The sequence below is a fragment of the Bubalus bubalis genome, chromosome 3, assembly GCF_019923935.1.
Source record: "Bubalus bubalis isolate 160015118507 breed Murrah chromosome 3, NDDB_SH_1, whole genome shotgun sequence".
NCBI classification, from domain to species: domain Eukaryota; kingdom Metazoa; phylum Chordata; class Mammalia; order Artiodactyla; family Bovidae; genus Bubalus; species Bubalus bubalis.
The window spans coordinates 125,162,007-125,188,488 of record NC_059159.1 but is presented as its reverse complement, the minus strand read 5'-3'; the positions used below and the strand labels follow the sequence as shown (position 1 = coordinate 125,188,488).

At 48.2% G+C, this 26,482-nt stretch overlaps 1 protein-coding gene and 1 long non-coding RNA gene across 6 annotated transcripts in view; one reads left to right on the top strand and one right to left on the bottom strand.

Moving 5' to 3' along the window:
- The first annotated feature begins 1,942 nt into the window (after positions 1-1,942).
- Positions 1,943-26,482, top strand: part of TBC1D2 (TBC1 domain family member 2) — a 42,702-nt gene continuing 18,162 nt past the window's right edge. Inside the window, exons 1-5 of one of the 5 annotated variants that reach the window (XM_006063439.4) lie at positions 1,943-2,562; positions 5,204-5,345; positions 9,771-9,918; positions 15,225-15,358; positions 19,218-19,402. In XM_006063439.4, coding sequence (XP_006063501.3) covers positions 2,188-2,562; positions 5,204-5,345; positions 9,771-9,918; positions 15,225-15,358; positions 19,218-19,402 — 984 coding nt within the window. In that variant the 5' untranslated portion in view covers positions 1,943-2,187. Of the gene's footprint in view, positions 2,563-5,203; positions 5,346-9,770; positions 9,919-10,636; positions 10,742-15,224; positions 15,359-19,217; positions 19,403-26,482 lie in introns of those variants that run through there. The other 4 variants (XM_006063441.4, XM_044940072.2, XM_006063442.4 and 1 more) reach the window with 4 other exon arrangements.
- Positions 14,218-20,870, bottom strand: LOC123332869. The gene is made up of 3 exons (XR_006550003.2): positions 20,744-20,870; positions 18,715-18,807; positions 14,218-14,462 (listed from the first exon to the last, which is right to left on the bottom strand). It is a non-coding gene; the product is annotated as an uncharacterized LOC123332869 (long non-coding RNA).

The window sequence follows — 26,482 nt, the reverse complement described above, 5'->3', positions numbered from 1 at the left end:
GAGAAGGGGATGACAGAGGATGAGATGGTTGGATAGCATCACCGACTTGATGGACATGAGTTTGGGTGAACTCCAGGAGTTGGTGATGGACAGGGAGGCCTGGTGTGCTGCGGTTCATGGAGTCACAAAGAGTCAGAAACAACTGAGCATCTAAACTGAACTAAACTCAGAAAAGAAGGGAGATCTGTTCCTAACCTGGCAGTGCTAGTCCTTGTAGGCAGTGGCACAAGCCATGTAAGGGTCCCTGGAGGAATAACCTCGGGAGCAACCTCTACCAACATTGGTAATGGGTCCTAACCCTGATACCCAACTGGAAGGAATGACTGACTATACCAGGAACCAACTCATAGAAAGGTACACCTGAACTAAATTTGGATTTTATTGCTTTCAAACCCCTCTTTGGCTGGAACAACAGTATAATTAACATATCACTGATTTTGTAACTGAAAATTCGGTCCTCCTTCCCAATACAGACTGAGGATAATAAGAAGGTTCTAAGGATAAAGGAAAATGAAATATATTGATTTGACAGCAAATGAGGACAGTAGCAGACTAACTTCCTGAAAATTACTGTCCTGCTTTCTGGGAGAAACCAGGAGTATTTAAGGAAAGTCTTGAGACTGGGGTTAAAAGGAACAAGCAAAACTAGCAAGAAGGCCCGCCAGCATTAATCAGTAACAAAGAATGCAAATTTAGTTCCCAGCAACACAAGGGGAAGATAGGAAAAACAGTTTTAGAAATCATCTATCAAAACAGTTTTAACCTTGTGGCCCTTTTACAGTTTGGAGGATGTTACTTCTTTTCATTAGCTTATTAAGAGACATTATCCCATATACTAGGGACTTGGGAAATACTGTTATTATAATTTCTGCAGTGAACCTGTATTTAAAAAATTACTGTACTGGCAAAGACAATCTCAGTCTCTGGTCATAATTTACCCGGAAACGAGAATTTTGTTAAGGACTGGAGAAGGCAATGGCACCCCACTCCAGTACTCTTGCCTGGAAAATCCCATGGATGGAGGAGCCTGGTAGGCTGCAGTCCATGGGGTCGCTAAGAGTCGAGGACGACTGAGCGACTTCACTTTCACTTTTCACTTTCATGCATTGGAGAAGGAAATGGCAACGCACTCCAGTATTCTTGCCTGGAGACTCCCAGGGACAGAGGAGCCTGTTGGGCACAGAGTTGGACACGACTGAAGCGACTTAGCAGCAGGAGAGAAAGAGAAGCTAAAGGGAGAGGAGCTAAGAAAGGGCTAGGGCACCGTGATGCCTCGAAAGAGGTTGACAGAAATGGGTTCTACAGCCCAAGAGAAGAGATGCGCCTAAGACAGGAGATTAGGGGAAAAACTTAAGGTCAAGTGGTAGAATGAGACATGAAGTTGAGCGAGTTAGTCAGGGCCTAGGTACACATTTGTCTGTGTACACAATATGCTGAGTCCAACCCCAGTCAGGCACCGGGTTCCTTCAGGGTAGCAGCCGGACCAGGCGCCCCAGGTAACGCAAGCAGCCAGAAAAGGAGGCTGGGACGGAGGGCGGAGAGGCCGCCGCGGTCAGGGGTGAATCACGAATAAACAGCCGCGGGTAATGAGCCAACGAGCCCCACACGCCGAGAGCGGTGCCGGATGTGGCGACACTGAGCAGGGCGTCCCTTTCAGCCAATGGCCGCGCGGTCCGCCGTCCGACGGTGACCGGAGCGGTACCTGGGGAGAAAAGGCAAGAGGCCCATGAGGCGCGAGAAAGGACCAGCCTTCCACGCCATTACGAGAGTTACCAGAGCAGTGTACCGGAGGACCCGCGTCTCTTTCAGTTTCCCTTCCGCGGGTTAACTAATTCAGAGACACCACGCCTTCAACCTGTGGACTGCCTCATGCCGGAAGCTGCCCCCAGTAAAGATGGCGCACAGGCAATGAGGAAAAGCCTGAAGTAGGCGGGAAAGGAGGAGCCGGCAGAGGGCGTGCCGGGGCGCGTCCTGGCGGCCGAGGCCCGAATGGGCGTGGCCATCCGCCCCCACCGGGCTTTCGATCTATGAGGCTCACAAGCTGCAGCCAACCGAGTCCCTCCGTCGTCTCCTGGAGGCGGGTCGCCACTGGCCCCGCCCCCGTCCGATCACTCCCTTTTGGAAGGTTATCACCTGAGTTTTCAAGATTTGAGTGGGGTTGGGCCACTAACCTCCAGTCCCTCTGCGATGGAGGACGTGCAGGAGAACCCCGCGGAGTCTGGTTCCTCCGTCCTGTGGTCCGAAGAGCCTGCTGGCTCGGCCAAGGTTCCCGAGGTGTCTCTCTCGGAGGAGTCGGAGGGCTGTACCCGGCCCCTGGAGGCGACCCCCCAAAAGCTTTGTGGATATTTAAGTAAGTTTGGTGGCAAGGGGCCCATTCGGGGCTGGAAATCCCGCTGGTTCTTCTTCGACGAGAGGAAATGTCACCTGTATTATTCGCGGACCGCGCAGGATGCGAATCCGTTGGACAGCATCGACCTCTCCAGTGCGGTGTTTGATTGCAAGGCGGACGCCGAGGAGGGGACTTTCGAAATCAAGACTCCCAACCGGATAATTACCTTGAAGGTAAATGGAGCACTGTTTTCCCTTTTTGGCCGGGATGGGATCCCAGGGCACCGCCGAGCACAGGTGGGTGGTCACAATAAACCTATCATAATCACCGACCCCGATCACCTCAGTGAACCTGGGTGCCCAGGGTTTTGTGTTTTTCAAAGCGCATTCACACCCATTTCCTCATTAGGTTCCTGCAGTAAAGGCCGGGATGATGGACCTATATTACGGATCAAAAAACTGAGTCATAAAGGGGTAAAGGGACTGGTTTGAGTCACACCAGTAAAAGTAGTGTAGCCCACACTTGGAATCTCATAGCTTCCCTACTTCTCAGTACCCTATCAAAACTTTTAGGATACAGTCCATTGGGTTGCAAAACAGTCAGACAAAACTTAACCAGCTTAACAACAAAAAACTAGGCAGTTACCATAACTTTCTTACTTAGGGCTGAAGTATAGTCAAGATTCGAGCTTTGCAATCCTCTTTCAAGGCCTGGATTCTGAATTACTTTTCTTGATGTTGTAGCCAAGGGGAGTGAATGCTGAGAAAACGTTGGCAGAGATTGGGAGATAAACGCTTAGGTTTCACTGATCAACCTACATTGTTCATTGAAGCATAGCCAAACCTGTTTTCTCATCAGTAAGTTCTGTTTTATTATCATATTTAACTGGAAAAGCCTGAAGCATTGCAAAGGCCATGCGCTTTGAAATCAGACAGGCTTGGATTCAAATTCTGTATCAGCTACTTACTAACTGTGTGACTCTGGCCAAGTTAACCTCTTAGTACCGAGATAGTTTGTGAGACTAAAACAAGGTATGTGAGCACCTGGCACATCACAAGTTGCTGAATTAATCTCAGCCTAGACCACTGCTGGCATCTAGTGGGTGCGCAACACGTATTTGTTGACTGAGCACACATAGTGACAGAACCAAGATCAGAAAGTTCTTGTCCAGTGAAAGTGCCTAGAACTTAACTGGAAAGAAAGATTGGTGTGGGCTAGGAGTTCTGGAATTCACACTCAAAGAGGAGTGTGCCAGTAGACTGCTTCCCTCCCACCCCTACTTCCAGCCAATGGAGAATCTATTGAGCCCCCTGGATATAGCTCACAGCTTTTAGTTGCACTTTAATGACTAGGCCAGTCTTGTGACCAGGCTGCAGTGGGGGGTGGGTGAGAGTCCATCAGGAGAAAATGATGGCTGAGTTGTAGCACTGGGAAAGGAGACATATGCAGGTGGCTATGGATATGAGAGAGGAGTCAAGGATGGCTTGTGTAACTGGCTGACTGCCTGGTTGGGCCAGTCACTGACAGGAGGGAACCCCAGATGAGGAAACAACAGGACATGCAGTCATATGTCCCCTTGGTAGATTCTTAAGTTTTAAGAGGAGAGGGGCCATGTGGGCTCACCAGTGTCTCCACTGCCTACCACAGTCCCTGACACATACCATAGATGCTCAATATACACATGTCCAGAGAATTAATAAAATTGGATGTTTGGGTATGAGTGGGAGTTTGTGAGCACAAGGTCATGGTGAAGCCCTGGAAGAAGCTGAGGTCTCTCATGGAAAGCGTTGATATATAGAAAGAGAATGGTGGACAGCATTTTATCTGATTTGATCCCTCCATGGCAGGCTGAGGGCCCCTTTCATGGAGCCTCCAGCCTTCTGCACACCTCACCCCTGGCCCTCTTGAGAAGAGGGCTTGCCCTGGTTGCTTGCTTATATTCTCACATGGCCTTGACTGTGGTCATCTCTGTGAGGCTTACCAATCCTAGCGAGCCGCCCAGCTTCTGCAGCCCATCTGATCCCAGGCCTTCTCTCTGTAAGTCACAATCTCCTGGCCATAAATTATAACAGGTCTCTGGCTTAGAAGTGGGAGACCCGGGTTCTGGGACCAGCTCTACCACCACCTGCCTGGGCCACCTCACAGCCTTAGTTTCTCCAAGTTTCTCCATCTATAGAAGGGGCCAAGCACTCCTACCCTGCTTCCCCAGTGGAGGATCAGGCAACGTAATGGATGTGAGAGTAGGTGTGTGGACCATCCAGTACTGGGGGACTGATGACCAGTGTCAGGCGTACCTTGTGTGGGCTGCCTGGAGGTGCCACTGAATTGTTGTTGAGCGCATATGACTTTCCAGGTCCCAGTCGTATCATCCTCAGAAAGTGAGGGATTCTCCTCACTCCACAAAGTTGACTAGGACACTGAGATGTCACACAAGAAGGTAGTGATGCTACCCGGGCCCCAGCCAAGTGAGAATTTCAAAGCTCTCTCCCTCTCTCTCAATGTCTCCAAACTCTTTTATCCAGTGAGCACATTTGGAGCTCCTGCTGCATGTCAGGAACTCTGCTGGACACTTTCCTTCCCTCATTTCACCCTCATAACCACCTTATGGACCGAGTGTTATCATCACCATAGTACAGATGAAAAAACTGAGGCCCAGAAAGGTTAAGATATCTCTGAGTGGAAGATCAGAGCCTCGTTATCTTCTATGACCGAGGAGCATGTGGTGTTTCAAAGATGGACACCTATCCACAGTGGCAGTTTTTTGTTTTCTCAGGAAGGAGAGAGTTGCCAAACTTCCCATGACCTTCTCACATCCCTCACCCAGTCCCACCGTGTGGGCACAGGACCTTGCCAACTAACCCTTGTGCTTCTCAGGCTGCCACCAAGCAAGTGATGCTGTACTGGCTGCAGCAGCTGCAGATGAAGCGCTGGGAGTTCCACAACAGCCTGCCTGCACCTCCTGCTGCCCCCGACGCTGCCCTGGCTGGGAATGGGCCTACCCTGCGCCTTGAGCTAGGTACCCAACAGGCTTGCCTTCTATTCACACACCCAGGGCTTTTGGTGACCAAGCCTCTACCCTCCTGTTGGGAGTGAATGGGAGGAGTCAGGGATGTGACTCAGGATCAGCTAGGGCAACAGTATAGCATCCATGGCAGGGATGGCTGGCTCTGAGGCCATGCTGGCTGGCTTTAGATCCTCATCGTGTGTAATCTTAGGCAAGTTGCTTAACCTTTCTGAGCTTCAATTTCCTTCCCTGTAAAATGAGGTTAATAAACTATACCTACTTCTTAGGGTTATTATAAGGATTAAATGAATCTACGCAGCTTAAGTGGTTGGAATGACGTCTGAGCATTGTCAGAGTTCAGTAGACGTCAGCTAATATTATGATGATGGCAATTATGCGAAGATTTCAAGAAATTTCACAACCTGTGAGGAAGGTTAATGAGAAAATGCAGTTATTGTTGTTGCTTCTGACATAAATGCTTTTGTGCTGTGAGTCGAGTAGATCTGTGATCTTATCCCATGTTTCTATAAGGCAGAACCTTCACCCCCAGGTGACCCATAAGAACCCAAATCCTAAAACGTCTCAGCATGGAGGAGTCCTGGAGCTCATACCCTCCCACACCCATATTGCAGCCAGGACTGTGACTGGCAGGTTTTAGAACTGAGACAGAAAACCACCCACAGGGCTGTAGCGTGTCCATTATGCTTCACCATCAGTTGACAGGGACCCCCGTGGGCGAGGGCAGGACCTGTGGCCAGCCACCTCCTAGACCCTAGTACCCAGATGCATTACAGACCGAGCTCATCTGCCTTTATCCTTCTCCCCACTTTTCCTTCCCTCAGCCAATGGCCTTCATTTACCATTTGCCCCTTCCTGAATCTCAGATAGCCAGTCCAGTCAGTCGCCTGGGCCGGCGATGTCTGCTTTCTGGCGTGCACATCAGATCCAGGCCCTCACTGCTATTGTCTTGGGTCAGGCCTCCACTCTTAGCTGGACAACCACAGCAGCCTCCTCTCCAGTGTCCGCGTGTCCCAGCCTGCCACCGCAGACCCCACCTCTTCACTGTAGCCCAAGCGAGCTTTCTCAAATGAGAGCCTGAGCCGCACCCCCTTCCATGGCCGCCCTCCATGTCCCAGGCCCAGCTTTTTAGCACCAGATTCAGGCCTTGTCCTTCCTGGTCTCACCTCTGCCTGTGCGCCCAGTGCCCACCTTGTGCTGTGCACTTCAGCAGCACCAGAGGCATCCCTGCCTACTTTTGTTCACCTGACACATTCCTGCTTATACTCTCCAGCCACACTCCACTGTCACCTCCTTGCTAACTTCCTCTTGGCAGCCTTCCAGGACTTTGCCAGCTGGATTCTGTGAGCCCTCAACGCTTTTTGCAGACAGTTAACATTATGTTCTAATCACAGTGTGCTTGTCAGTCTCTGCTCCCTACCCTCCAAGGGTGGGTTCCATGTCTCTGTCACCTGTATCCTCAGTACCTGATGCCCTGCCAGGCACATTGGGTATCTACTGAATGAATGTGTCAGTAAGTACATTGAATTTTATCATTAAGTGAGAAAAGGAATATATAGCCCTTAGCATAATGCTGGATACATAGTGAATGCTCAGTGCTTGAGAACTGCCCTAATAATGCAGTTACTGAATGTGTCTGTACACTGCCATGGTAAATACTTCTTTTTAATGGTTTATGATAATCATTCATAATTTCCCCAGAGAACCTTCTGTGTGTTTTATGCTGCTAAGCACTTTCTTTGGGGAAGGGTGTGTTTGCTTTTGCTTCTGCGCTTCTCTCCCTCCTCTCCCATCTCTGGGAGAGCCAATAGCCCTGACTACGCCAGAACCTGTAGCTGAATGACACAGTTGCCAGATCAACCTCAGACTAGGAGTACCAAGGAAGCCTTCCGTTGACAGGATTCCCAAGTGTCCAAAGAACCAGGTTGTCAGAAGAATGCCTTTGGTTCAGCACACTCAGTGGGCCTCTTCTGGGCCTGCCCCTGCAGTGGATGTGGGGGGAGAGGAGTTGCCTTAATGAACAGGCACCAGTCTCCTGCAGGGGTCCGGGGGCGGGGCATGGTGGGGGAGGGGGTGGGTTGGGGAGTGGGAGGGGTGGGTTGGGGAGTGGGGGGGGGGTGGGTTGGGGAGGTGGGGGGGGGTGGGTTGGGGAGTGGGGTGGGGGTAAGATGCAGGAAGCCAGGATGTAGGCTTCTCCTCTGAAGCCTTTCTCATCCCACAGCAGCCTCCACCCTCCTGGACACAAGGGCCCTGAGGAACCTCCCCCAGAAAGACATTTCCGGAGTCTTGAGCAAGTTGGCAGACCCCGCTAGAGCAGACTGCCCCACCTCTCCAGCCTCCACCCTTCCTGGGAGGAAGCAGAGGCATGCTCCTAGGGGAGCAAAAACCAACAGGCTTGCATCTGACTTTGAGTCACGGACACTTCATCTTCTACAAAAGTGTTTAATCATGTCCTTGAGCAATCTGCAAGGCATGTTCTCTGCGGCCTTTAAGTGTTTATTTTATACACCTTTATTTTAAACACCTTTATTTTATAGTTGCCGTAAACACTGGTCTCTATAAGAGCCATGGAGGATCAAGGGGGAGTCAGCAGATCTATAATAATAATAATAATAACATTTTGCCAAAGTAGGACACAGTTTAAGAAGGACTTTTATGTATATCATCATAGAAATACATATACCACTTACTGACTCTGTTCTCACACTTGACGTGCCTCACATTCCCTAATCCTCACAGAGATCATAGGTAGGTAGTTATTCCCGTTTTGCAGAAGAGGAAACTGAGGCTCGAAGGGGTCAAGAGACCTGTCCAAGGTCACACAGCAAGAAAATGTCAGCACTGAAATTTGAACCCTAGTCTTCAGATTCACACACACACACCCCCGACACCCCTCAGGCTGTGGGGGCAACTGGCCATGTGTTCAGGGCCCTTTGGGGAAGCAGCGGCCTTCTGGCTAGGCAATTTCATTGTGCTGATTTCTTCAGACTGGTGATGTGGCAGCCCCTACAGTTCAGGCAAAAGGAGAATTACAAGAAATGCTGCTGAAAGCTTTTTGTGTGGGCACCTCCCTGAGGGCATGTATACCTCCCTCTCTAGGCTGGAGAGGGGCCCAGAGACCCCACACCAGAGCCTTGGGTCATATCAGTTCTGTTTTCTATGGGGGCATCTGTCTGGAACTGAACCCATAAAACAATCCATGCCAAGCCCTTAGCCCTTCAGAGGCGTGCTTGTGTTTTTTATGTTTTTGCACCCATGCCCTCTGTGTAGATGTAGTGCAAAAATAAATTTCCTCTACCCCTGCAATCTTGTACTCTCTCAGTGAGAGGGCTCCAAACGAAGAGTGTCTGCTATCCTGTCGTCCTCAGGGGCTGCCTGATCAGGGTCATGCCACCCCTCCAGTGGCCTGAGTTCTCTCCCACTTTTTGTAACACTCAAAACTGACCTTGAAATATTTTGCCTCCCTCTCTTTTATACTTCAAATAATGCTTCCTAGCCTTGAAACCTACCTTACTATTAAACATTTTGGAGGAAGCAGAACATACTGGAAACATAGAATACTAGAAGAAAAAGTAACCATAAGCTTATCACCCAGAGACAGCCAATGTTAATGTAATGTCATGGACTCCTGCCTGCCTTTTATTTAAACATATCTCTGATCATATAATAATACAAAAGGCCCTACTTAGCTTTTTTGGCACTCAGTATTGTGTCCCTAAAATTTCCCTGTGTTATAAAATCTTGTTATTAACATCTGCTTTTGATAAATATATATTTTCTGTTTATAAAAAGAATCCATGTTTACTGTAGAAAATTTTGGGGTGGGGGGAGAAGTAAACTATAATGAGCATAACCTGCCCACTTCTAACCCCATCATGCAGTTCTGACCTCTGTTAAGATTGCAGAGTGTACTTCTTTGAGACTTTTTCTGGACAGTTGAGATCATACTAGAATCTCAACTTTTTCCACTTTATATCCTGTGGATATTTCCCATATTCCTAAGCATTCTTTATTAGCATTGTTCTCAATGGTTGAGTGATAGTCCATTGCCTGAAGGCATCATGATGTGTTTAACCTCTCCCCAGATCCTTAATGTTATTTCTAGTGTGAGGCCAAACAGTGCCAGGATGAACCTCCTGGCTCATAAAGCTTTGTCTGCATCTCCTAGAACTTCTTTGGGATGAATTCTCAGGTGTAGAAATATCCACAGTTCTGCAGATTTTTAAGGGGGTTTCCAGGAAGGTTGTCCCAGCAAAACCTTTGGCGAAAAGCCTGCCTCTGGCTGCTGTTAACCTAAAGGGAAGCCTTGCTCTGCAGCTCACAGACTCTCACTTGCTCCCAATCATAACACTGCCCGGCTTGTCTTCCTAAGTGCAGTGACTTAGAGCATGGATGATTTCCCTTTTCTTTGTTCCCCAGGGCAAGAGGAGGAGGAGGAGGAGGCGTTCCTGTGTCCCGTGAAAACACCCACTGATCTTGTGGGTGTGGCAGCTGCCTGGCAGCCAGTCCATGCCAAGCCCTCGGCCCTTCAGAATATTTCCCTCAAGCACCTGGGAACTGAAATACAGTAAGTGCCATGCAGCTGAGGGGCCTGCCAAGCTGCAGGCAGCCCCTCCTTCAGAGCTTACAGCAATCTGGTATGACTTCCCTGCGGGGAGGTGGACCTGGGTTGGGGGTTAGGCTCTTTATTTCCAATTCATGCCATCATTACTTTAAAATACTACATTTGTTCTGATTTTTAAAATAGTACACGTTGTCTGTAAGAAATTAGAAACACCCAGAAAGGTATAAATTTTAGAATTACCCATAGTCCTTTTACCCAGGCAAGCATTCTTAGCACCTCCTTCCTCACATTTTCCGTACACACATGCGCATTGTTGTTGTTGTTTAGTTGCTCAGTCGTGTCCAGCTCTCTTGCGACCCCTATATACTGTAGCCCACCAGGCTTCTCTGTCCATGGGATTTTTTCAGGCAAGAATACTGGAGTGGGTTGCCATTTCCTTCCCCAGGGGATCTTCCCAACCCAGGGACAGAACTCTTATCTCCTATATTGGCAGGCAGATTCTTTACCACTGAGCTCCAGGGAAATCCATACATATGCGCATAATTGAGATCTATTCAGTGTAACGGAGTGATGGCTTCACAGTTTTCTACAAATGTCAAATGCATCATTATTCACTTTTTGCATGTGTAATTTACTGTATGTCGATTATGTCTCAGCTTCTTTTTCATTTACTCATGTGTGGTATATATAATTTATATTTCCTACTGGCAGGCTTTGTTTTAAACAGCTTATAAGAAGACAGCACTATAGCCTGGCTCTCAGACCACACTGCCTGCATTTGTATCCTGGCCCCACCAGTCATAGGCTATTCCACCCTTGGCAAGAGGTTTGAATTCTCTGTGCTTCACTCAGATTGTTAGTAAATGTAAATGCAGTAATGTTTGCCTCATGTGTGTTTGGGGCAAGAAGTTTAAAGGTAAACTGCTTTAGAATTGTGCTTGGGTATCAGTGAGCACTTAAATATTGAATATTATCTGCTGCTTTTATTGTTGCTCTAATTGAAGGGGTGGAAGCTTTGGGGAATTCAGACGATACCCACTACTGATCCTGTTTGGGTGCTTGTTTTCTCTGTGGACGTCAGATGAGCTGGGGCCTCTTAGAAAGCAGAATAGATTGTTTGCTGGACTTGAATTAGAGACCTTGGTTCTGTGTGACTCAAATATAGCATTCCTCTCTGTCGACTTCAGTGTTTGAATTTGCTTGGGTAACTAGTAGGGGAGTGGTGCTGTTCCCAGGAGAGGAACAGATTTTAGGGAAAATAACGATGAGTGTCCTTTAGGGCCTACTGGCTAGAGATGGAACTACCACCACAGGTATTTGGATGGAAAGGCCTAGAACTCAGGAGAGAGATCTGATCTGGAGAGAGAGACTTGGGGGTATGCGGCATGATTGAGCCCCCCAGGATGAGTGGACAAGGAGGGCACCCTGCAGAGGATCTTCCCTTGGGTGAAGCAGGAAGGAGCTGGGTACAGGGGGTGAGCCTGCTGTGGGGAGAGGGAGCCTGAGGAACCCAAACACCCAGCCAGTGTGTGTCCAGAGTGGTGTCACGAAGATCAAACCAGGATCATGCCTACTGACGGCCACCAAACAAGAGAAACGGAACCAAGAACATGCAAAAAAGGAAGTTTCCGAGGATCACTCAGTTACTTGAAATAACCCACAGAAAATGTGAGATGGTGTTGCAAGTGCCCTGTCTGCCTCACAGCCCTGGAAAGACCCTTGTCTCCTGCACGCCCTTGCCTGACTGGGCTTGGTATTTGCTCTTGGCAATGCCATGAGCCCCAGTCATACTCAAGGAAGGACACTGTGCTCAGTGCTTTATGCTCTCACTGAGATGTCTGGACAAACTTGAAAAGTAGCATCTAATGGTTAAGTTCTCAGACATGGGTTAGACATCCACATCTGTGGCTCAGTTCCACCACTTGTTCGCTCTGTGGCTTTGACTCCTTAACCTTTCCAAGTCTCAATTCTTCCTGTCTAGTGGAGGTTATAACAGGACTTACCTTGTTGGGCTCCTGTGGGGAGTAAATGAGTTGAGTCTGTGTAGGTGAGGATGAGATGAGTGAATTCCTAGTGTTTCTCTTGGACCTGGCCCATGCAAGGGCCAGGTCATTGTTGGTTGTGGATATATCCCTCATCTCATTGCCCATGAGAAAACCCAGGCTCAGAGAGGATAAATGACCTGCCCAGGGTTATCTGTCCTTCCAGAACAAGGCTTTATGACCACTGCTGCCATGCTCAACCAGGCCTTTCAGACCTAGTTAAACCTACCCAGAAAATGATCCACAAACTGCTCTAAGCAAAGTCAATAGAGTGGAGATGCCTCTTCCAAGCACAGTAGTTTGGGTGGGTTGTGGCCACCTGGTCTGTGACAGTAGTTAGTGAGCCTCCTGTCCCCAGCAGAGACATATGCAAGGGCTTAGAACGATCTTTACTGAACAAAGTTGGGGTTTTTATGCCTTCCCATATGCCAGGAGTGACTACTTGTGAGACCCTGGACATGGTGGGGAGGCTGCAGTCACCCCACCAGACCGTGCCTCTGGCTACAGGATGTTCCCCAGGGTCTTCGCCAAATCATGTGTGAGATTCATGTCATGGGGCTCAGTACAAGACCAGCACAGAGTGATAATCGGTAATAGTGCTCCTCTAGGATCAATCCCTGGGTTGCAAAGATCCCTTGGAGAAGGGAATGGCTATCCACTCCAGTATTCTTGCCTGGAGAATTCCATGGACAGAAGAGCCTGACGGGCTATATAATCCATGGAGTTGCAAAGAGTCAGACACAAGTGAGCAACTAATACTTTCATAGTAAGAACTAGGAGGAGGAAATGTCTAGCCCAGGGAGTCAAGGGTACCTTATTCAAGTTCAGGTGTTAGGAGTGCTGAGTTCTAATTTCTTCTCTGTTCTTAATTTAATTGATTAATTTTACCTTCTATCAGTCAGCTGTACTCGCCATAAGAGAACAATCTCATTCTTTTCCTATTCTGGACTCATCTACACCAAAAGGCTGGATTTTGTTTTAAAAACAAGTTTAAGATCAAATGATAGTCCTTTGAAAAGGTTAACAAAATTGACATACATTTAGCTAGAAAGACCAAGAAAATAAAAGACTAAAATGACTAAAGTCAAAAACGAGAGGGCTACATTACTACCAACCTTACAAAAATATAAAGATTTATTCAGTTTCAGTTCAGTTTTCAGTTCAGTTCAGTGGCTCAGTCGTGTCCGACTCTTTGTGACCCCCTGAATCGCAGCACGCCAGGCCTCCCTGTCTATCACCAACTTCCAGAGTTCACCCAGACTCACGTCCATCGAGTCAGTAATGCCATCCAGCCATTTCATCTTCTGTAGTCCCTTTCTCCTCCTGCCCCCAATCCCTCCCAGCATCAGAGTCTTTTCCAATGAGTCAACTCTTCGCATGAGGTGGCCAAAGTACTGGAGTTTCAGCTTTAGCATCATTCCTTCCAAAGAAATCCCAGGACTGATCTCCTTCAGAATGGACTGGTTGGATCTCCCTGCAGTCCAAGGGACTCTCAAGAGTATTCTCCAATATCACAGTTCAAAAGCATCAATTCTTTGGCACTCAGCCTTCTTCACAGTCCAACTCTCACATCCATACATGACCACAGGAAAAACCATAGCCTTGACTAGACGGACCTTTGTTGGCAAAATAATGTCTCTGCTTTTGAATATGCTATCTAGGTTGGTCATAACTTTCCTTCCAGAAATACCATAAACAATTATATGCTAACAAATTAGATAACTCAGATGAAATGGACAAATACCGAGTAAAACAAATTACTGAAACTGACTCAAAAATAGAAAATCTAAGTAGACCTATAACAAGTAAAGAGATTGAATTAGTTATCAAAAACTTACACACACAGAGGACCATCTTATTTTATAGCTCAGTATGCATATATGTAATTCACAAAAGAAAACCCTTTCTAAGTGGGATGCATTCTGATATTTTCTATTCCATTTTTTAGATGTTTCTCATGATAGCAAACTGATTTTTCAGTCTACCATGGGCTTCCCTGGTGTTCAAATGGTAAAGAATCTGCCAGTGATGCAGGAAACCCGGGTTCGATCCCTGGGTCGGGAAGATCCCCTGGAGAAGGAAATGGCAATCCCACTCCAATATTCCAGTATTCTTGTCCCATGGACAGAGGAGCCTGGAGAGCTACAGTCCCTGGGATCACAAAGAGTCGGACACAAGTGAGCAGCTTGTACAATGGTTCATATCCTGTTTAAAAAACATGGATGTAGTGAACTCTTCATTTTTTTCTTCCTTGTTTATATTTTGGAATATATCTGCTTTTATCGCTTTGCAGAGGGAAAATAAACTCAGTTAAACTGCCTTTTCATCCATTTCAACTTACTGTGAATTTCTCTGTGGTCTGTAGTGCCTGGTTAGCTTTTGGTGATACCGAGTTCCTTCCTGCAGAGCAAACACTGATGAGGGAACTTCCCTGGTTAAGACTCCTCCTTCCAATGCAGGGAGTGTAGGTTTGATGCCTGGTGGGAGAGCCAAGATCCCACATGCCTAGTGGCCAAAAAAACAAAACATAAAGCAGAAGCAATATTGTAACAAATTGAATAAAGACTTTTTTAAAAATGGCCCACGTTGGAAAAAAAAATCTGTTGAGTCTGCACTCTGGGCGCATGTGACCCAGTGCCAGGTACCCACAGGCATGCAGGTAGGTTAGTGCCCAGTTCTTGAAGAAAAGACACCATTACTTAGCCTAGGCAAGTGCTTGGTCAAAGGGAGGCCCACCCCTGAAGTGCAGTAAGCGCCTTGGAGGCTGTGAGGTGATCAGTGAAGGCTGCCGAGAGAACAGGTCTGAGCAGGGAAAGAAAGCAAAGGGAGCAGGAGGCTGGAAGTTGCTTGGAGCTTCTCTCAGCGGAAGTCGGGAGCCACTAGTGCTTTTTAAGCCAAGTCGTTATAAGACCAGGTGAAGGTTTCAGGAAAGTTAATCCGACAGGTCTGTTTCAGTGAACAAAGCAGACAAACACCCCTGCCCTCATGGAGCTTACATTCCAGCAGTGGAGTTGGAGGCAGAGGAGTCAAGCTTGTATTGCTTACAAGGAACGTTATGTACGGAAGATGATGTGTATGATGAAAAAGCGGAAGGAGAAGGATGAGGGTATTGGGAGAGGCTCAGATGGGGTGCATCCTGCAGGGAGCCTGGAGTCAGGCAGGCTGATCAGGCCGTGATCGGGGTTGGGGATGTAGCCTGAGCACCAGCAGGGGCAGCGGGCAGCACAGCAAGGCCATCAGCCTCGTGACCCTCTATTTTCCTTTCAGAAACACAATGTGTAACATCCGGGGTAACAAGCAGACCCAAGGAGCAAACCACAGACCCCCCGGAGAAGATTCTCCACTGAGCGAGGAGACGCAGAGAGAGGAGCAGCCCTCTCCCACTGGCCCTGGCGCCCCAGGTGAGCTCTGCCCCCCCCCAAGCTGCCTTCAGAGACTAAGTGGGTGTCCTCTGTCTTCCCCTAAACCAGCATCCCTGCTTTTATGTCAAAGATGGAACGATCCAGATCAGTCCTCCTGGGCTTCCATGGGTCTAGCAGCAGTAACGATTTTTTTTTTTTCTTAATTGAATTTATTTAGCTGTGCTGAATCTCCTTTGCAACAGGCAGGATCTTTAGGTGCGGCATGCAAACTGTTAGTTGCGACATGTGGGATCTAGTTCCCCAACCAGCGATTGAACCTGGGTCCCCTGTATTGGGAATGCAGGGCCTTGGCCACTGGACCACCAGGGAAGTCCCCCCACCCACTTTTATTTTTAAATTGTGGTAAAAATACATAACAAAATTTACCACTTTAACCAATTTTAAGTATAGGGTACTTGCACATTTCTTGTGCTACCATCACTTTCCATCACTACCATCCATTTCCAGAACACCTTTCATTTTCCCAAACTGAAACACCAAGCAATGATTCTTGAAGTAATAAAGGAAAATATCTCTCACTTTTTCTCTCTTTCTTTTTTTTTTCAATTTGTAAGGAAAGGATATGAAAATGCTTTTCTGGGATGATTAAAATCAGATCAGCCTGAAGAAGCAGAACAAGTGACTTCAAAGTATTCTTTCCTACCATGATATGGCACTTTATTATTTGTTTTTCAAAATATGAGTGACCCATCAGGGTGGGTTGGCATCTTTGAATGGGCATTCATACCCTTAGGACATATTTTAACTTGGAAACAATTGGGAAAAAACTAGCTAAGTCTTATGGTAGAGAGAACCCCTGGGCTGCACAGAAGTGACTTTAGAAAGCACTGCTGTGGAGCACTGTCTGGTGAACCAACAGCCCAAGAGAAAATCAGTACTATATCAAATCAATAGCAGGTTCTTTGTGCCAGGGCTACTCTAAACATTTTTCCTTTTTTTTGGGGGGGGGGTGGGGAACGTGGGGGGCGGTGGTCACAGTTTCATTAAGATATCCAAGAACTTTCAGGTGTACCAGCTGAATTTAGAAAAGACAGAAGAACCAGAGATCAAATTGCCAGTAATTCACATACCATGCAATTCACTCTTTTGAACCATACAATTCAGTGGCTTTCAGTATGTTCACAGAGTTGTGCAACCCATCACCATAATCAATTTAAAAACTTTTCTTTTTTCTTATTTTATTTACTTGGCTGTGCCAGTTGCAGCATGCAGACTCTTTTAGTTGCAGCTTATGAATTCTTGAGTTGTGGCATGTGGAATATGGTTCCCCAACCAGGGATTGAACCCAAGGCTCCTGAACTGAGAAATCCGTAAAACATTTTTATTACCCTCAGCAGGAACCCTGTACTGCTCAATCATCAGTCTCAGTCTCCATCTTCCTCCAGCTCTAGGCAAACGTTAATCTTCTTTCTGCCTCTATAGATTGACTTTTTCTGGACATTACATAGAAATGGAATCTACCACATATAGTCCTTTGTGATGGGTGTCTTTTACTAAAGCAGGATCTTTTCAAGTTTCATCCACATACATGAAAGGCTTTACAGTCCATTAATCCGTTTAGTCTTTACAACTACCTGAGCAGTAAATACTGTTGTCCTCATTTAATAACCAAGTGGACTGGGGACGGTTGTGTGAAGTGACTGGCTCATGGCTGCACAGTGAATACAGAATAAGATTCAGGCCCAACAATCTGGCCCCATACTGCTGCCTGAAGCCTCATTTCTAAGTCTTGCCTTTGAAATCTACCTCTTTATTGTCATGAAACCTTGTCCCCACAAGCAAAATCTGATACACAAAGCAGATAAAAGCAGAACTGGGAGTCTAGGCTCTCTCAGAGCCTCTCCTTAGTCAGCCTTTGAGGCACTCCCGTGAAATCTTAGGGCACTGATTGAAAACCACTGCCTTAGGCCTACTTTTCCTCAACTGTAAGATAGGCACAGTGATACTACCCTGCCTGCCCTCAGGGCTGCTGGACAGCAGTGTTATTAGAGGGTAGCAGGGCTCCAGGGAGCCTCGCTGCTGTCTTAGACCCCATGGCAAGAGAGAGAAGCATTGCATTCATCTGAGCACTGCAGGCTGCTTTGTACCTGGCCCAACCAGATTTCTTTTGGGCTTCCGTGGCAACCCTGGCTTCCCTGGTGGCTCAGTGGTAAAGAATCGGCCTACAAAGCAGGAGATGAGGGTTCGATCTCTGGGTTGGGAAGATCCCCTGGAGAAAGAAATGGCAGCCCACTCCAGTATTCTTGCTTGGGAAATCCCTGGACAGAGGAGCCTGGCAAGCTACAATCCATGGGTTCACAAAGAGTCGAACACAACCATGTGACTCAACAACAACAATCAGGTTTCTTTCAAGTCTAGAAAAAGACCATTTTGTTCCTACCTTCAACAAGGCCAAGGAGTTGTTTTTCATCTGTTCCAGACTATCTGGTTGTCCCTTGGCCTGGCCCCTGAAGAAAGTTGCTAAAGTCATCTGGCTCATTTTGCGAGTCCTATCTGTCCTCTCCCCTGGGATCTCATATCTCATCCTTAGTTTTAACATCATAGTCCTAAAAGGACTAGGTATGACTCCCTAAGATGTATATTGGGGGAAGATAAATGAGTAAATTGAGTTAGAAAATTTAGATGGCTCAAGAAAAAAATCCTACACTGTACCAAAGTAGGCAGCAAATGTGGCTCTGAGCTTTTCAGCAGCCAAGGCAAAGAGGGAAATGTAAGCAGTTAGATTATTTTTCAATGTCCATAAAACTATAAACACATATTTTCTTGAAAGAAGCAAAGATTTTTCTGGCACTAAGAGCTGAGAAGAATTTCTGTTGGGGCCTCATAACAGACATGGTGTATGCCATGCAGTCAAAATTCTGAAGATCTCTTGACCTTGAGACCATTGCATAGCCCTGTATGCAGGCTGATGGCAGAGCTCTAAAGCACAGGCTGGGAGTAGGATGGGACAAGGTCTGGGCAATTGATTTTTCAAACTCTAGATTTGATTTAAGAATAAAATTTAGCATGGGTCAGCAAACATTTTCTGCAAAGAGCCAGAATAGCAAATATTTGAGTCTTTGTAGGCCATGCAGTCTCTATGGCAAGTACTCAACTCTGCCTTTGTGGTGTGAGAGCAGTGCAGACAATGCACACATAAATGAGCAGGGCTGGGTTCCAATAAAACTTTATTTACAAAAGCAGGCCAGGGCCTGATTTGGCCTATGGGCCATTGGTTGCTGACCCAGGCTCTAGAGGAAATAAAAGGATATAGCCTTGAGACATTCAGCTATGGAAAGTATGTCTCTCCTAATTTAGCTTGTAATTAGAATCAAATGAAGGTTTCCATTACTCACTGGGACGAGAAGGCAGAGTATGGATCTTCTGTGCTCCTGTCAGTGGACAGATCTGTGTGCTTTGAAAATTGCCCGGAGTGTAGAGGAGGAATCCTGAAATAAGAAAAAGTACATCCAGCCTGGGCCTGTGGCTGAGGAGATGGCCACCTGGCAGACACCAGCAGGGTCATAGGAGGTAGCACCTGCAGGTTGAGATCAGAGAGTAGGGAACAGGCACGGTTTGGAGGATGGGCTGGATGAGCCAGCCAGCACAGTGTAAACAATGTTGATTTAATTTCTTGATTCTCAGAATGTGATCCCTGCACAAGTTATATCAGTATCCCCTAGGAACGGTTAAAAATGCAAATTCTCAAGCCCCTCCCCAGGCCTATTGATGGAAAAACTCTGGGAGTTGGGTCCCCAGTCTACATTTTACCAGGCCTTCCAGGGCTTCTGCAGCAACCCCAAGGTTGAGAACTACTGAGGCCGCTGATCACAACCTCGGTGTTTCTCCTTTTGAGCAGGGAAGGATCCAGCAAATTCTCTGAAGTCCTCTCTGACCACCAGTCTCATTCGGAAAGCCAAGAGCCAGAGCAACACCTTCCCGCTCTTCAGTGAAGGGCTCATGCGGAACCGAACTGCCCAGGAGAAAATACTGGCCTTGGAGCAGCAGGTTCTGATGCTCACCAAGGAGCTAAAGGCTCAGAAGGTGAGCTCTGGCCCCAGAGAGGCCCCAGGCTCTGGTGCTCCCCTCTGGGTCTGGTGCCCCTGGACAAATCAGATATGGTGTGTTCGCTAGTCTAGGTCCTTAAACGGCCAAACTGCAGGTGGCTGGGAATACTGTGCTGTTGATCAGTCAGGGACATGCTGTCACTCAGACTAGGTGGCCGAAGGCCACCAAGGACAGGGTCTCTCAGATCTCCCCTGGGAGACTGTCCATGACCTGACCCCACACCTGAAGAGGGACAGTGTTTGGAGGAGAGTGCTCTGCATGCAAGCTCCTGGGAGGGGCCACCGAAGGAACTGGGGGATCTTTGAGCTGGCAGCTGGTAACTGGGTATAGATTTCTGAAGGACTGTCACGGGACAGAAAAAGCAGACAGGTCTCTGTGTGTGGCCCAAGGGCTAAGCACAGAGGACAGTGACAGGGAGGAAGGTTCAAGTGTTGTAGAGAGAGAAGTTAATTCTAGCAGTTAAAAGAAAGAGCTACATGGTCATTGTAGAAAACAGGTCACACACATACACAGACGTGCAAATCCTTCAAAAATCCTACCACCCAGAGAGTAGATCAGGTTCACATCTGGCAGTGACCTCATGAAGTAGTCAGGGTCACGTGGCAGAGCAGCAGTGGGGGATGCAGCAGAGGCAGTAGGTTCTCTTTAGCACAATAAGAATGATTACACCAGCACAGTTGCTACCGAAAATCCTGAGCTCAGGGCCCGTGGTGCTCTAGAGATGGGCCCCGCTGAGGTCCCAGGCTCCTTCTCCTCTGAGAGGAAGGCCTACACTCGCATGCTTGAGCCTTGGCTAAGAAAACCCAACACGAAAATTATTATGAAACCCTGAGTCTCTTTCTGCATTACTTCTGCTCTTGCTCCTGGGGAGGTAAAGAGTATACTGTATTTACTTCTAAATAGTCTCTCCTTTGTTGGTTTCTTCTTTTCCGTTCTGTTCTGTTTTTGGAGAACACAGTCCAGAAAAGCACTCTCCCTACCTTGTTTTGGCCCTTTCTCTGCCTTTCTCACCCTAAACAGTTATTTTGGGAACCAGCAGAGCCTTCATACCTGGCAGGTCAGGGGTTACATTTAATGAAGCAGCAGGTGACTAGAGTCCTCAAAGGAGGAAACTCATCCATTCCTGTGTTCTCTGCTCATTTGTTTATTCACCCAGGCTTCTCTGAGGCCCTGTTACAGACACACGTATTCTAGGCACTGGAGAACAAACAGTGAGAAAAGACACAGCCCTTACAGCACCCAAATATATCCTTACAGCAAATGAAGTCTCCTCTGATGACACCTAGCACCCCAGCCATCACTCTTGTCTCCCCTTACCTTTGTGTTCCCGTCGTGAGGGTGTGTTCCTGTCGTGAGTGTCATGAGGCTGCTCCTGAGAACCAAGGGCATTAAGCTGAGCTGTAGCAGTTTCCTGATTCCTGGACCAGGACAGCTGAAGTCCCAAACCTGACCTGGAAAGGAAGAGAAATGTAGAATGCAGACACTTCCTCTCCTTTCTGTGCATCTTCTCCCTTCTTTCTAGGAAGTGTGGGTGGCCTTTCCTCTTAGGGTGTTGCTGCTGCTGCTGCTAAGTCGCTTCAGTCGTGTCCGACTCTGTGCAACCCCATAGACGGCAGCCCACCAGGCCCCACCATCCCTGGGATTCTCCAGGCAAGAACACTGGAGTGGGTTGCCACTTCCTCCTCCAATGCATAAAAGTGAAAAGTGAAAGTGAAGTTGCTCGGTCGTGTCCGACTCTTAGAGACCCCATGGACTGCAGCCTACCAGGCTCCTCCGTCCATGGGATTCTCCAGGCAAGAGTACTGGAGTGGGGTGCCATTGCCTTCTTGTCAAGTGAAGAAGCCCTGGGAGACCTAGTGGTTGCCCCTAGTGGTTGTGCAACCCTGGAGGATTCTTCATTCTTCACTAAATGAGGCCAGCTCTTGGACATTAGTAAGGGCCACCTAGGCTATTGACAGCTCCCCTACAGTCAGCCTGAAAACATCAGGGAGAAGTTGTTCAAGCATTAGAGAATCTGGACTTTCTTACTCGTGCACTTTCTTGGGACAGAGAGTGGGAAGAGACTGTCTTGGGGCTGAGCTTTTGCCTCAGGGAATGAGTGAATTGCCTGCTCTCCGACCCATCTCCCAAATGCACTTCAGTCTAGTGGGCAATTCAATGCACAGACCTTTAAATAAGACGGTCCTGGCCCTGAGCAAGTTCCCTAACCTCTCTCAGCCTCCACTTCCTCCTCTGTAAATGGAGCTATCATCAAATAGGGCTATCATCATGTTTTACTGAAAAGGCCTGTGTCAAGACTCACAAAACTCAGTATCTGGCACCCAGCAGCTGCCCCAGACATGCAAGTGTGGTCATCTTGGCTGTGACTTCGGCATTCTGTGCCCTCCCTGTTGACTTCTTCCCGCACACACCCCGAGGGCCTCTGGGAATTCTACTTGTGGGCCAGAGGCTGTCCTTACCTTTATTCCACATTTGGAATGGGGACCCCAGTTTAACCAACTGGGGATTTGCCCGCAACCCAAATACCAAAATCAAAGAGAGGAAGGAGAAGAGGTAGACTCTTGACCCAGAGATGAGACAGAGGAGGCTGGCACCATCTTGGGGTGCCCAGTGGTACCCTAGGCACTCAGAAATGCTGGTCAGAGAGCAGCTCTCCATCTGAGACCATCTAAGTCTAATGCTTCAGCTGCAGAAAGAGTCCACTGGGCTTCCTGGGCCTGGCGCTAACAGATACCTGCTTGTGTCTCTCCAGTGGGAAGATACCACCTTCCTGCCTTAGGCTGTAAAAGGATCCAGGAACTGGGGGTCTTGTCCTGGCTCAGTCAGCCAGGCAGACACTGCCAGTAGTAAAGAGCTCGTATCTCAAGCTCTGTTGGCTGCTCTGGAGGGCACAGAGGTACGTGGGGACTCCACTGCCCGGAACATGGAGAAAATGTGAGCACAAGTCACTGCTGGTGTGCAGGCTGGCCCCGGCACTGTGCTGGCTGGCGCCCTTCATGCACTGTCTCCTTAACTTACAGCAGTTATCCTCGCCTTTCCTGACAGACACCAGAGTCCTGGGAGGTTCTGCATGCCCATGACCTCCTGGGCACCAAACCAGGGATCAGGCTCTGGAGTCTGCCTTTTCACTGCACCCTGTTCAAGGGGCTCGGAGGAGGTGGGTGACTTGCTCATGGTCACACAGCTGGAAGAGCCAGGCCTTGGGCACTGATATCCTTCCCCAAGTACAGGACTCCTCACAGCCCAGCCGCCTCCTCTGTAGTCTCACAGGATAGCCCCATGTCAGTCACAAGCACCGCAACTGCTCTTCAGGAGAAATGAACGCACTTCCTGTGATTCCAATACCCATGAGGTCATTACCCATCCTAGGCCCCTGCAGTGCTAGCCGCAAAGGAGATCTGGACTCTGGGAGGTGTCCAGAGTTTACCAGGCAGCTTTGGCCTGGTCAGTCAGGCTTTTAGAGTCGACAGCCTTGCACCCAACCTGAAGGCTGTCTGCTCCAGCAGATGGAAGGCTGGCCTTTGTGGTAATGTTGGCCATCTCTTGGCTTCTAAGCAGGACGAACTCCTCCTGGGCCCTGCCTGTGGCCAGCTTAGTGCACTCAGGATTACTTGGTGAAGGTGTGTAACTCGCTTAGGACACTTGGTTGGAGCAAAGTGCAAGCCCTCACTTCCCAGAACTGCAAATAGAGACTTAAGAATACAGGTCCTGGGGTCACAGAGGGAGGGTTGAGAGGGCGCCTTCAGCACTGAAAGATCGAGAGGGATATTTCAGCATGGGGAAGGACGCTTGCCACACTTTCTCTGTCATCGTTTTGGTGCCTCTTGGTGGCATAGGACCATTATCTATTTTACACACGAGAAAGCTGAGATTCCATTTTCTGAAATACGCACATTAGGTCCACCTTCTTGGATCTGGAATGGGAACCGTGGCCTCTGTAACTCTGAACCCAGGGCTCCTTCACCTGCTCACAGCTGGCCCTGAGCCCCTTAGGGGTAAGAGGATGCCCAGTCCAGTGCTCCTCCCACAAGCACTGTTGGACCCACCCACCTTGATTTTAGTGAGTGGTGAATATATCAACTCGTTCATAAGATAAATGATTTATTGACTTTTAAAATACTTACTAAAATGACAACTTGTTACCCATTGTTAAAATCTAAGGTGGGCCAAACAATGATTCGATTAAGAAATATTAAAAGTATCACTCAGCCAGCTTTTCTAAGCCTGGGTCCTAAGGCCTTGCTGGGGATTGTGGGAACTGGAAACAAGCCAGGTGTCCATCCTCGGGGATGGGATGAAGGTTATCATGTGCTCCATACAAGGAATACTCTTGAACTGTTGCAAATGCATGTTGTTCGATAATGACTGACCTGGAGAGCTGCTTTCACGTGTTGTAAGGACAAAAGCAGCTTCAAAATGGGATGTTCTAGCTTTGCTTTTTGTTTTTAGTATTTCTATTTGATGTTTATATGTGTTTTGGTGACTGCTTTATTTCACCTGGCATAAAGTCCTCAAAGGTCATCCATGTTGTAACATGTAATAGGATTTCCTTCATTTTTAAGAGCGAACAATATTCCATCGTATGCCACATTTCATTTATCCATGCACCATCAATAGACACTTGGGTTGTTTCCACGTCTTGGGTTTTGTGAATAATGCTGCTATGAATATGGGTTATTTCTATTTTTAAAGAAATCAAAAGAAGCATTTCTATGCAAAACCCATTAACTACACATCATGGAGAAGTCAAAGGTCTTAGGACTGGAGTTGGGAGCCCTCTGCTCTAGCTGCAGTTTCCCCACTCAGGATCCACCAGGTCCCTTTAGTTCTCTGCTTCCTTGAGCTTCAGTGTCCCCATGGGACAGTGGGGTGACTGGACCAGGTGGTTTCCCGGGGCCGGCCAGCCTCCAGGTTTCACAAATCCATGATCCATTCCTGCTCCTCCTCTCACTTGCTGCTCTGGCTCCACTATCTCCGGGTCCCTTTCTTCCTGTCTCATTCTGGTGCCCAGATCCTGGGTTGAGAGGACAGACTCCTGGCCTGGTGTTTTGGTCTTGGATTTTGAGAGCCAGATGTGGGAAGAGGGAGACAGCTGATGGAATGAAATGGGCCTCGGAGTTGACTGTGCCAAGCCTGGGGGACAGATACCCACCCAATTCTGAGGCTAGGGCAAGTCCAAACAGTGGCCTGCGTGGGGTTAATTCACCAGGCAGTTACCCAGGGTGGCCTCCAAATCTCAGCTGAAGCAGAAAATGGTCTGGGCTTCTCAGTTACCGGCAGCCACAGGAATGCTAATCTCTCTTTGCACAGCCCTGCAGAGCTGAGTTCTAAAAATTCCCAACATTCCGGTTTGGTTTTCAACCGCCCTCCTCACCCACCTCCCCTCCACACCCAGGACCTGCAGCTGCATACCTGTTCTTTCACTCCACTGAGCCTTTGCGTAAGCAGTTGGCTCAGCCCCATTTGCAAAGTCCTCCCAATCCTCAGCTCCCTCCATCTGCCCCATGTCTCCCACCTGCTGCTTGACCATCTCTGGCCCTCCTCATTCTTCAGGATCAGTTTAAGCTGCTCCACCTTTCTATGAAGTGTACTGATCGCCCCGCCCCCTGGCACCCCTGCCTCCACCCCAGACGAAAGTCATTGCCCACTGCCCTGTGCCCCGACAGACACCCCTGCTTCCGTCTCTTGCAGTAAATCACTCCTCAGCAGTGGTTCACCTTTGCTCCCACCAGCCTCTGTGGCCCTTGAGGGTGGGAATGGTGACTGGTCCCTCTCTGGGTCCCAGGGCCTGGCATGGGGCCTGGCACTGAGTGAGCACTTGATACAGGTTAGATGGATGGATAGAAGAGAAAGAACCAGAAAAGGGACAGTCACTAGTACCAAGGTTTCAGAAGTTGTATGCTAACTTGGTCTTATCATTAGCTTCTCAAATGAAGTTATGATTTGGGGCAGTTCTCCTCCAAAATGGAATTGTTCTTAGCAAACCACCCTATCCAGCCAATCATTTATTTTAATGCTTTGGCATACATACAGTTAATGTGTCTCCAGGGAACCACATTTTTCCAGATGAGACTGGCATGGAGCATGGCAGTGTGACCTAAAGACCCCACCTGCAGGTCTGAGGTTCACATGAGACTGGCTGCTGAGCTGCCTGATTTCTGATATCCTGGTCCTGGCCCCAGATGAATTCATATCCCTGCTTTGGGGCAGAACAGGTCCCCAGTGCTGGGAACGTTGGAAGCTCAAAGGCACAGGGAACCAAACCTTGAACGCTCAGTTTACTTGAATGAATCAGGTGGCCCTGCGAAGAACTAAATCAAGGTCTGTTGCTTCTGAACTCCCTGCTGCTTGCTTGTACCAGCCTCACAGGCATCGTTTGGTAGGCAGAGGCGTGGACATAGATGGATTGAATGAAGCCCCAGGTGTTGTGGCTTGGTGTGAGGATTGCCAGCATGTTTTCTCTCTAATGCCGCCTCAACTTGATTGGTAGTGACTGCGTGGATGCCATATTCAGAAGGATTCTGAGGCCTCAGCTAGGGTTAGCAGGAAGTATTACTGAGATTGATTATGAACGTCTGCCTCAGGAGTGAGAGGGAAGAGCCATGCCACACCGCTGCCACTCCACCTTCAATACTGACCAAGCACAGGCAGCTCAGTGGCTGAATGACTTGGGATTAAATTCCACTCTGCTGGGCCTCCGTTTGTTCATTTCTGAAACAGACATGTATTAGAGTACGGGCAAAAGCCTTAAAGTATTATAAAGCTTAAAGCCTTAAAGCCTATAACATATTGGGAGTTAATTTCTCTCTGACATTGAGGAATCCAGAGTGAAGTTCTGAGCTGGCAGGACAACTGTGTCATCTTCAACATGCAAGTTCTGCTTGTGAGCCCAACGTGGCTACTTCAGTTCTTGCCATTTCCCAGGCAGAAGGAAAGGGAACTGGGCCAGGGCAGTGTGTGTGCAGTGGTTTGGAAGGTATGACCCAGAAGCTGCCCACAGCATTTCTCATATCCCATTTAGGCAGAATAATCACTTGGCCACATCTAGCTGTGAGC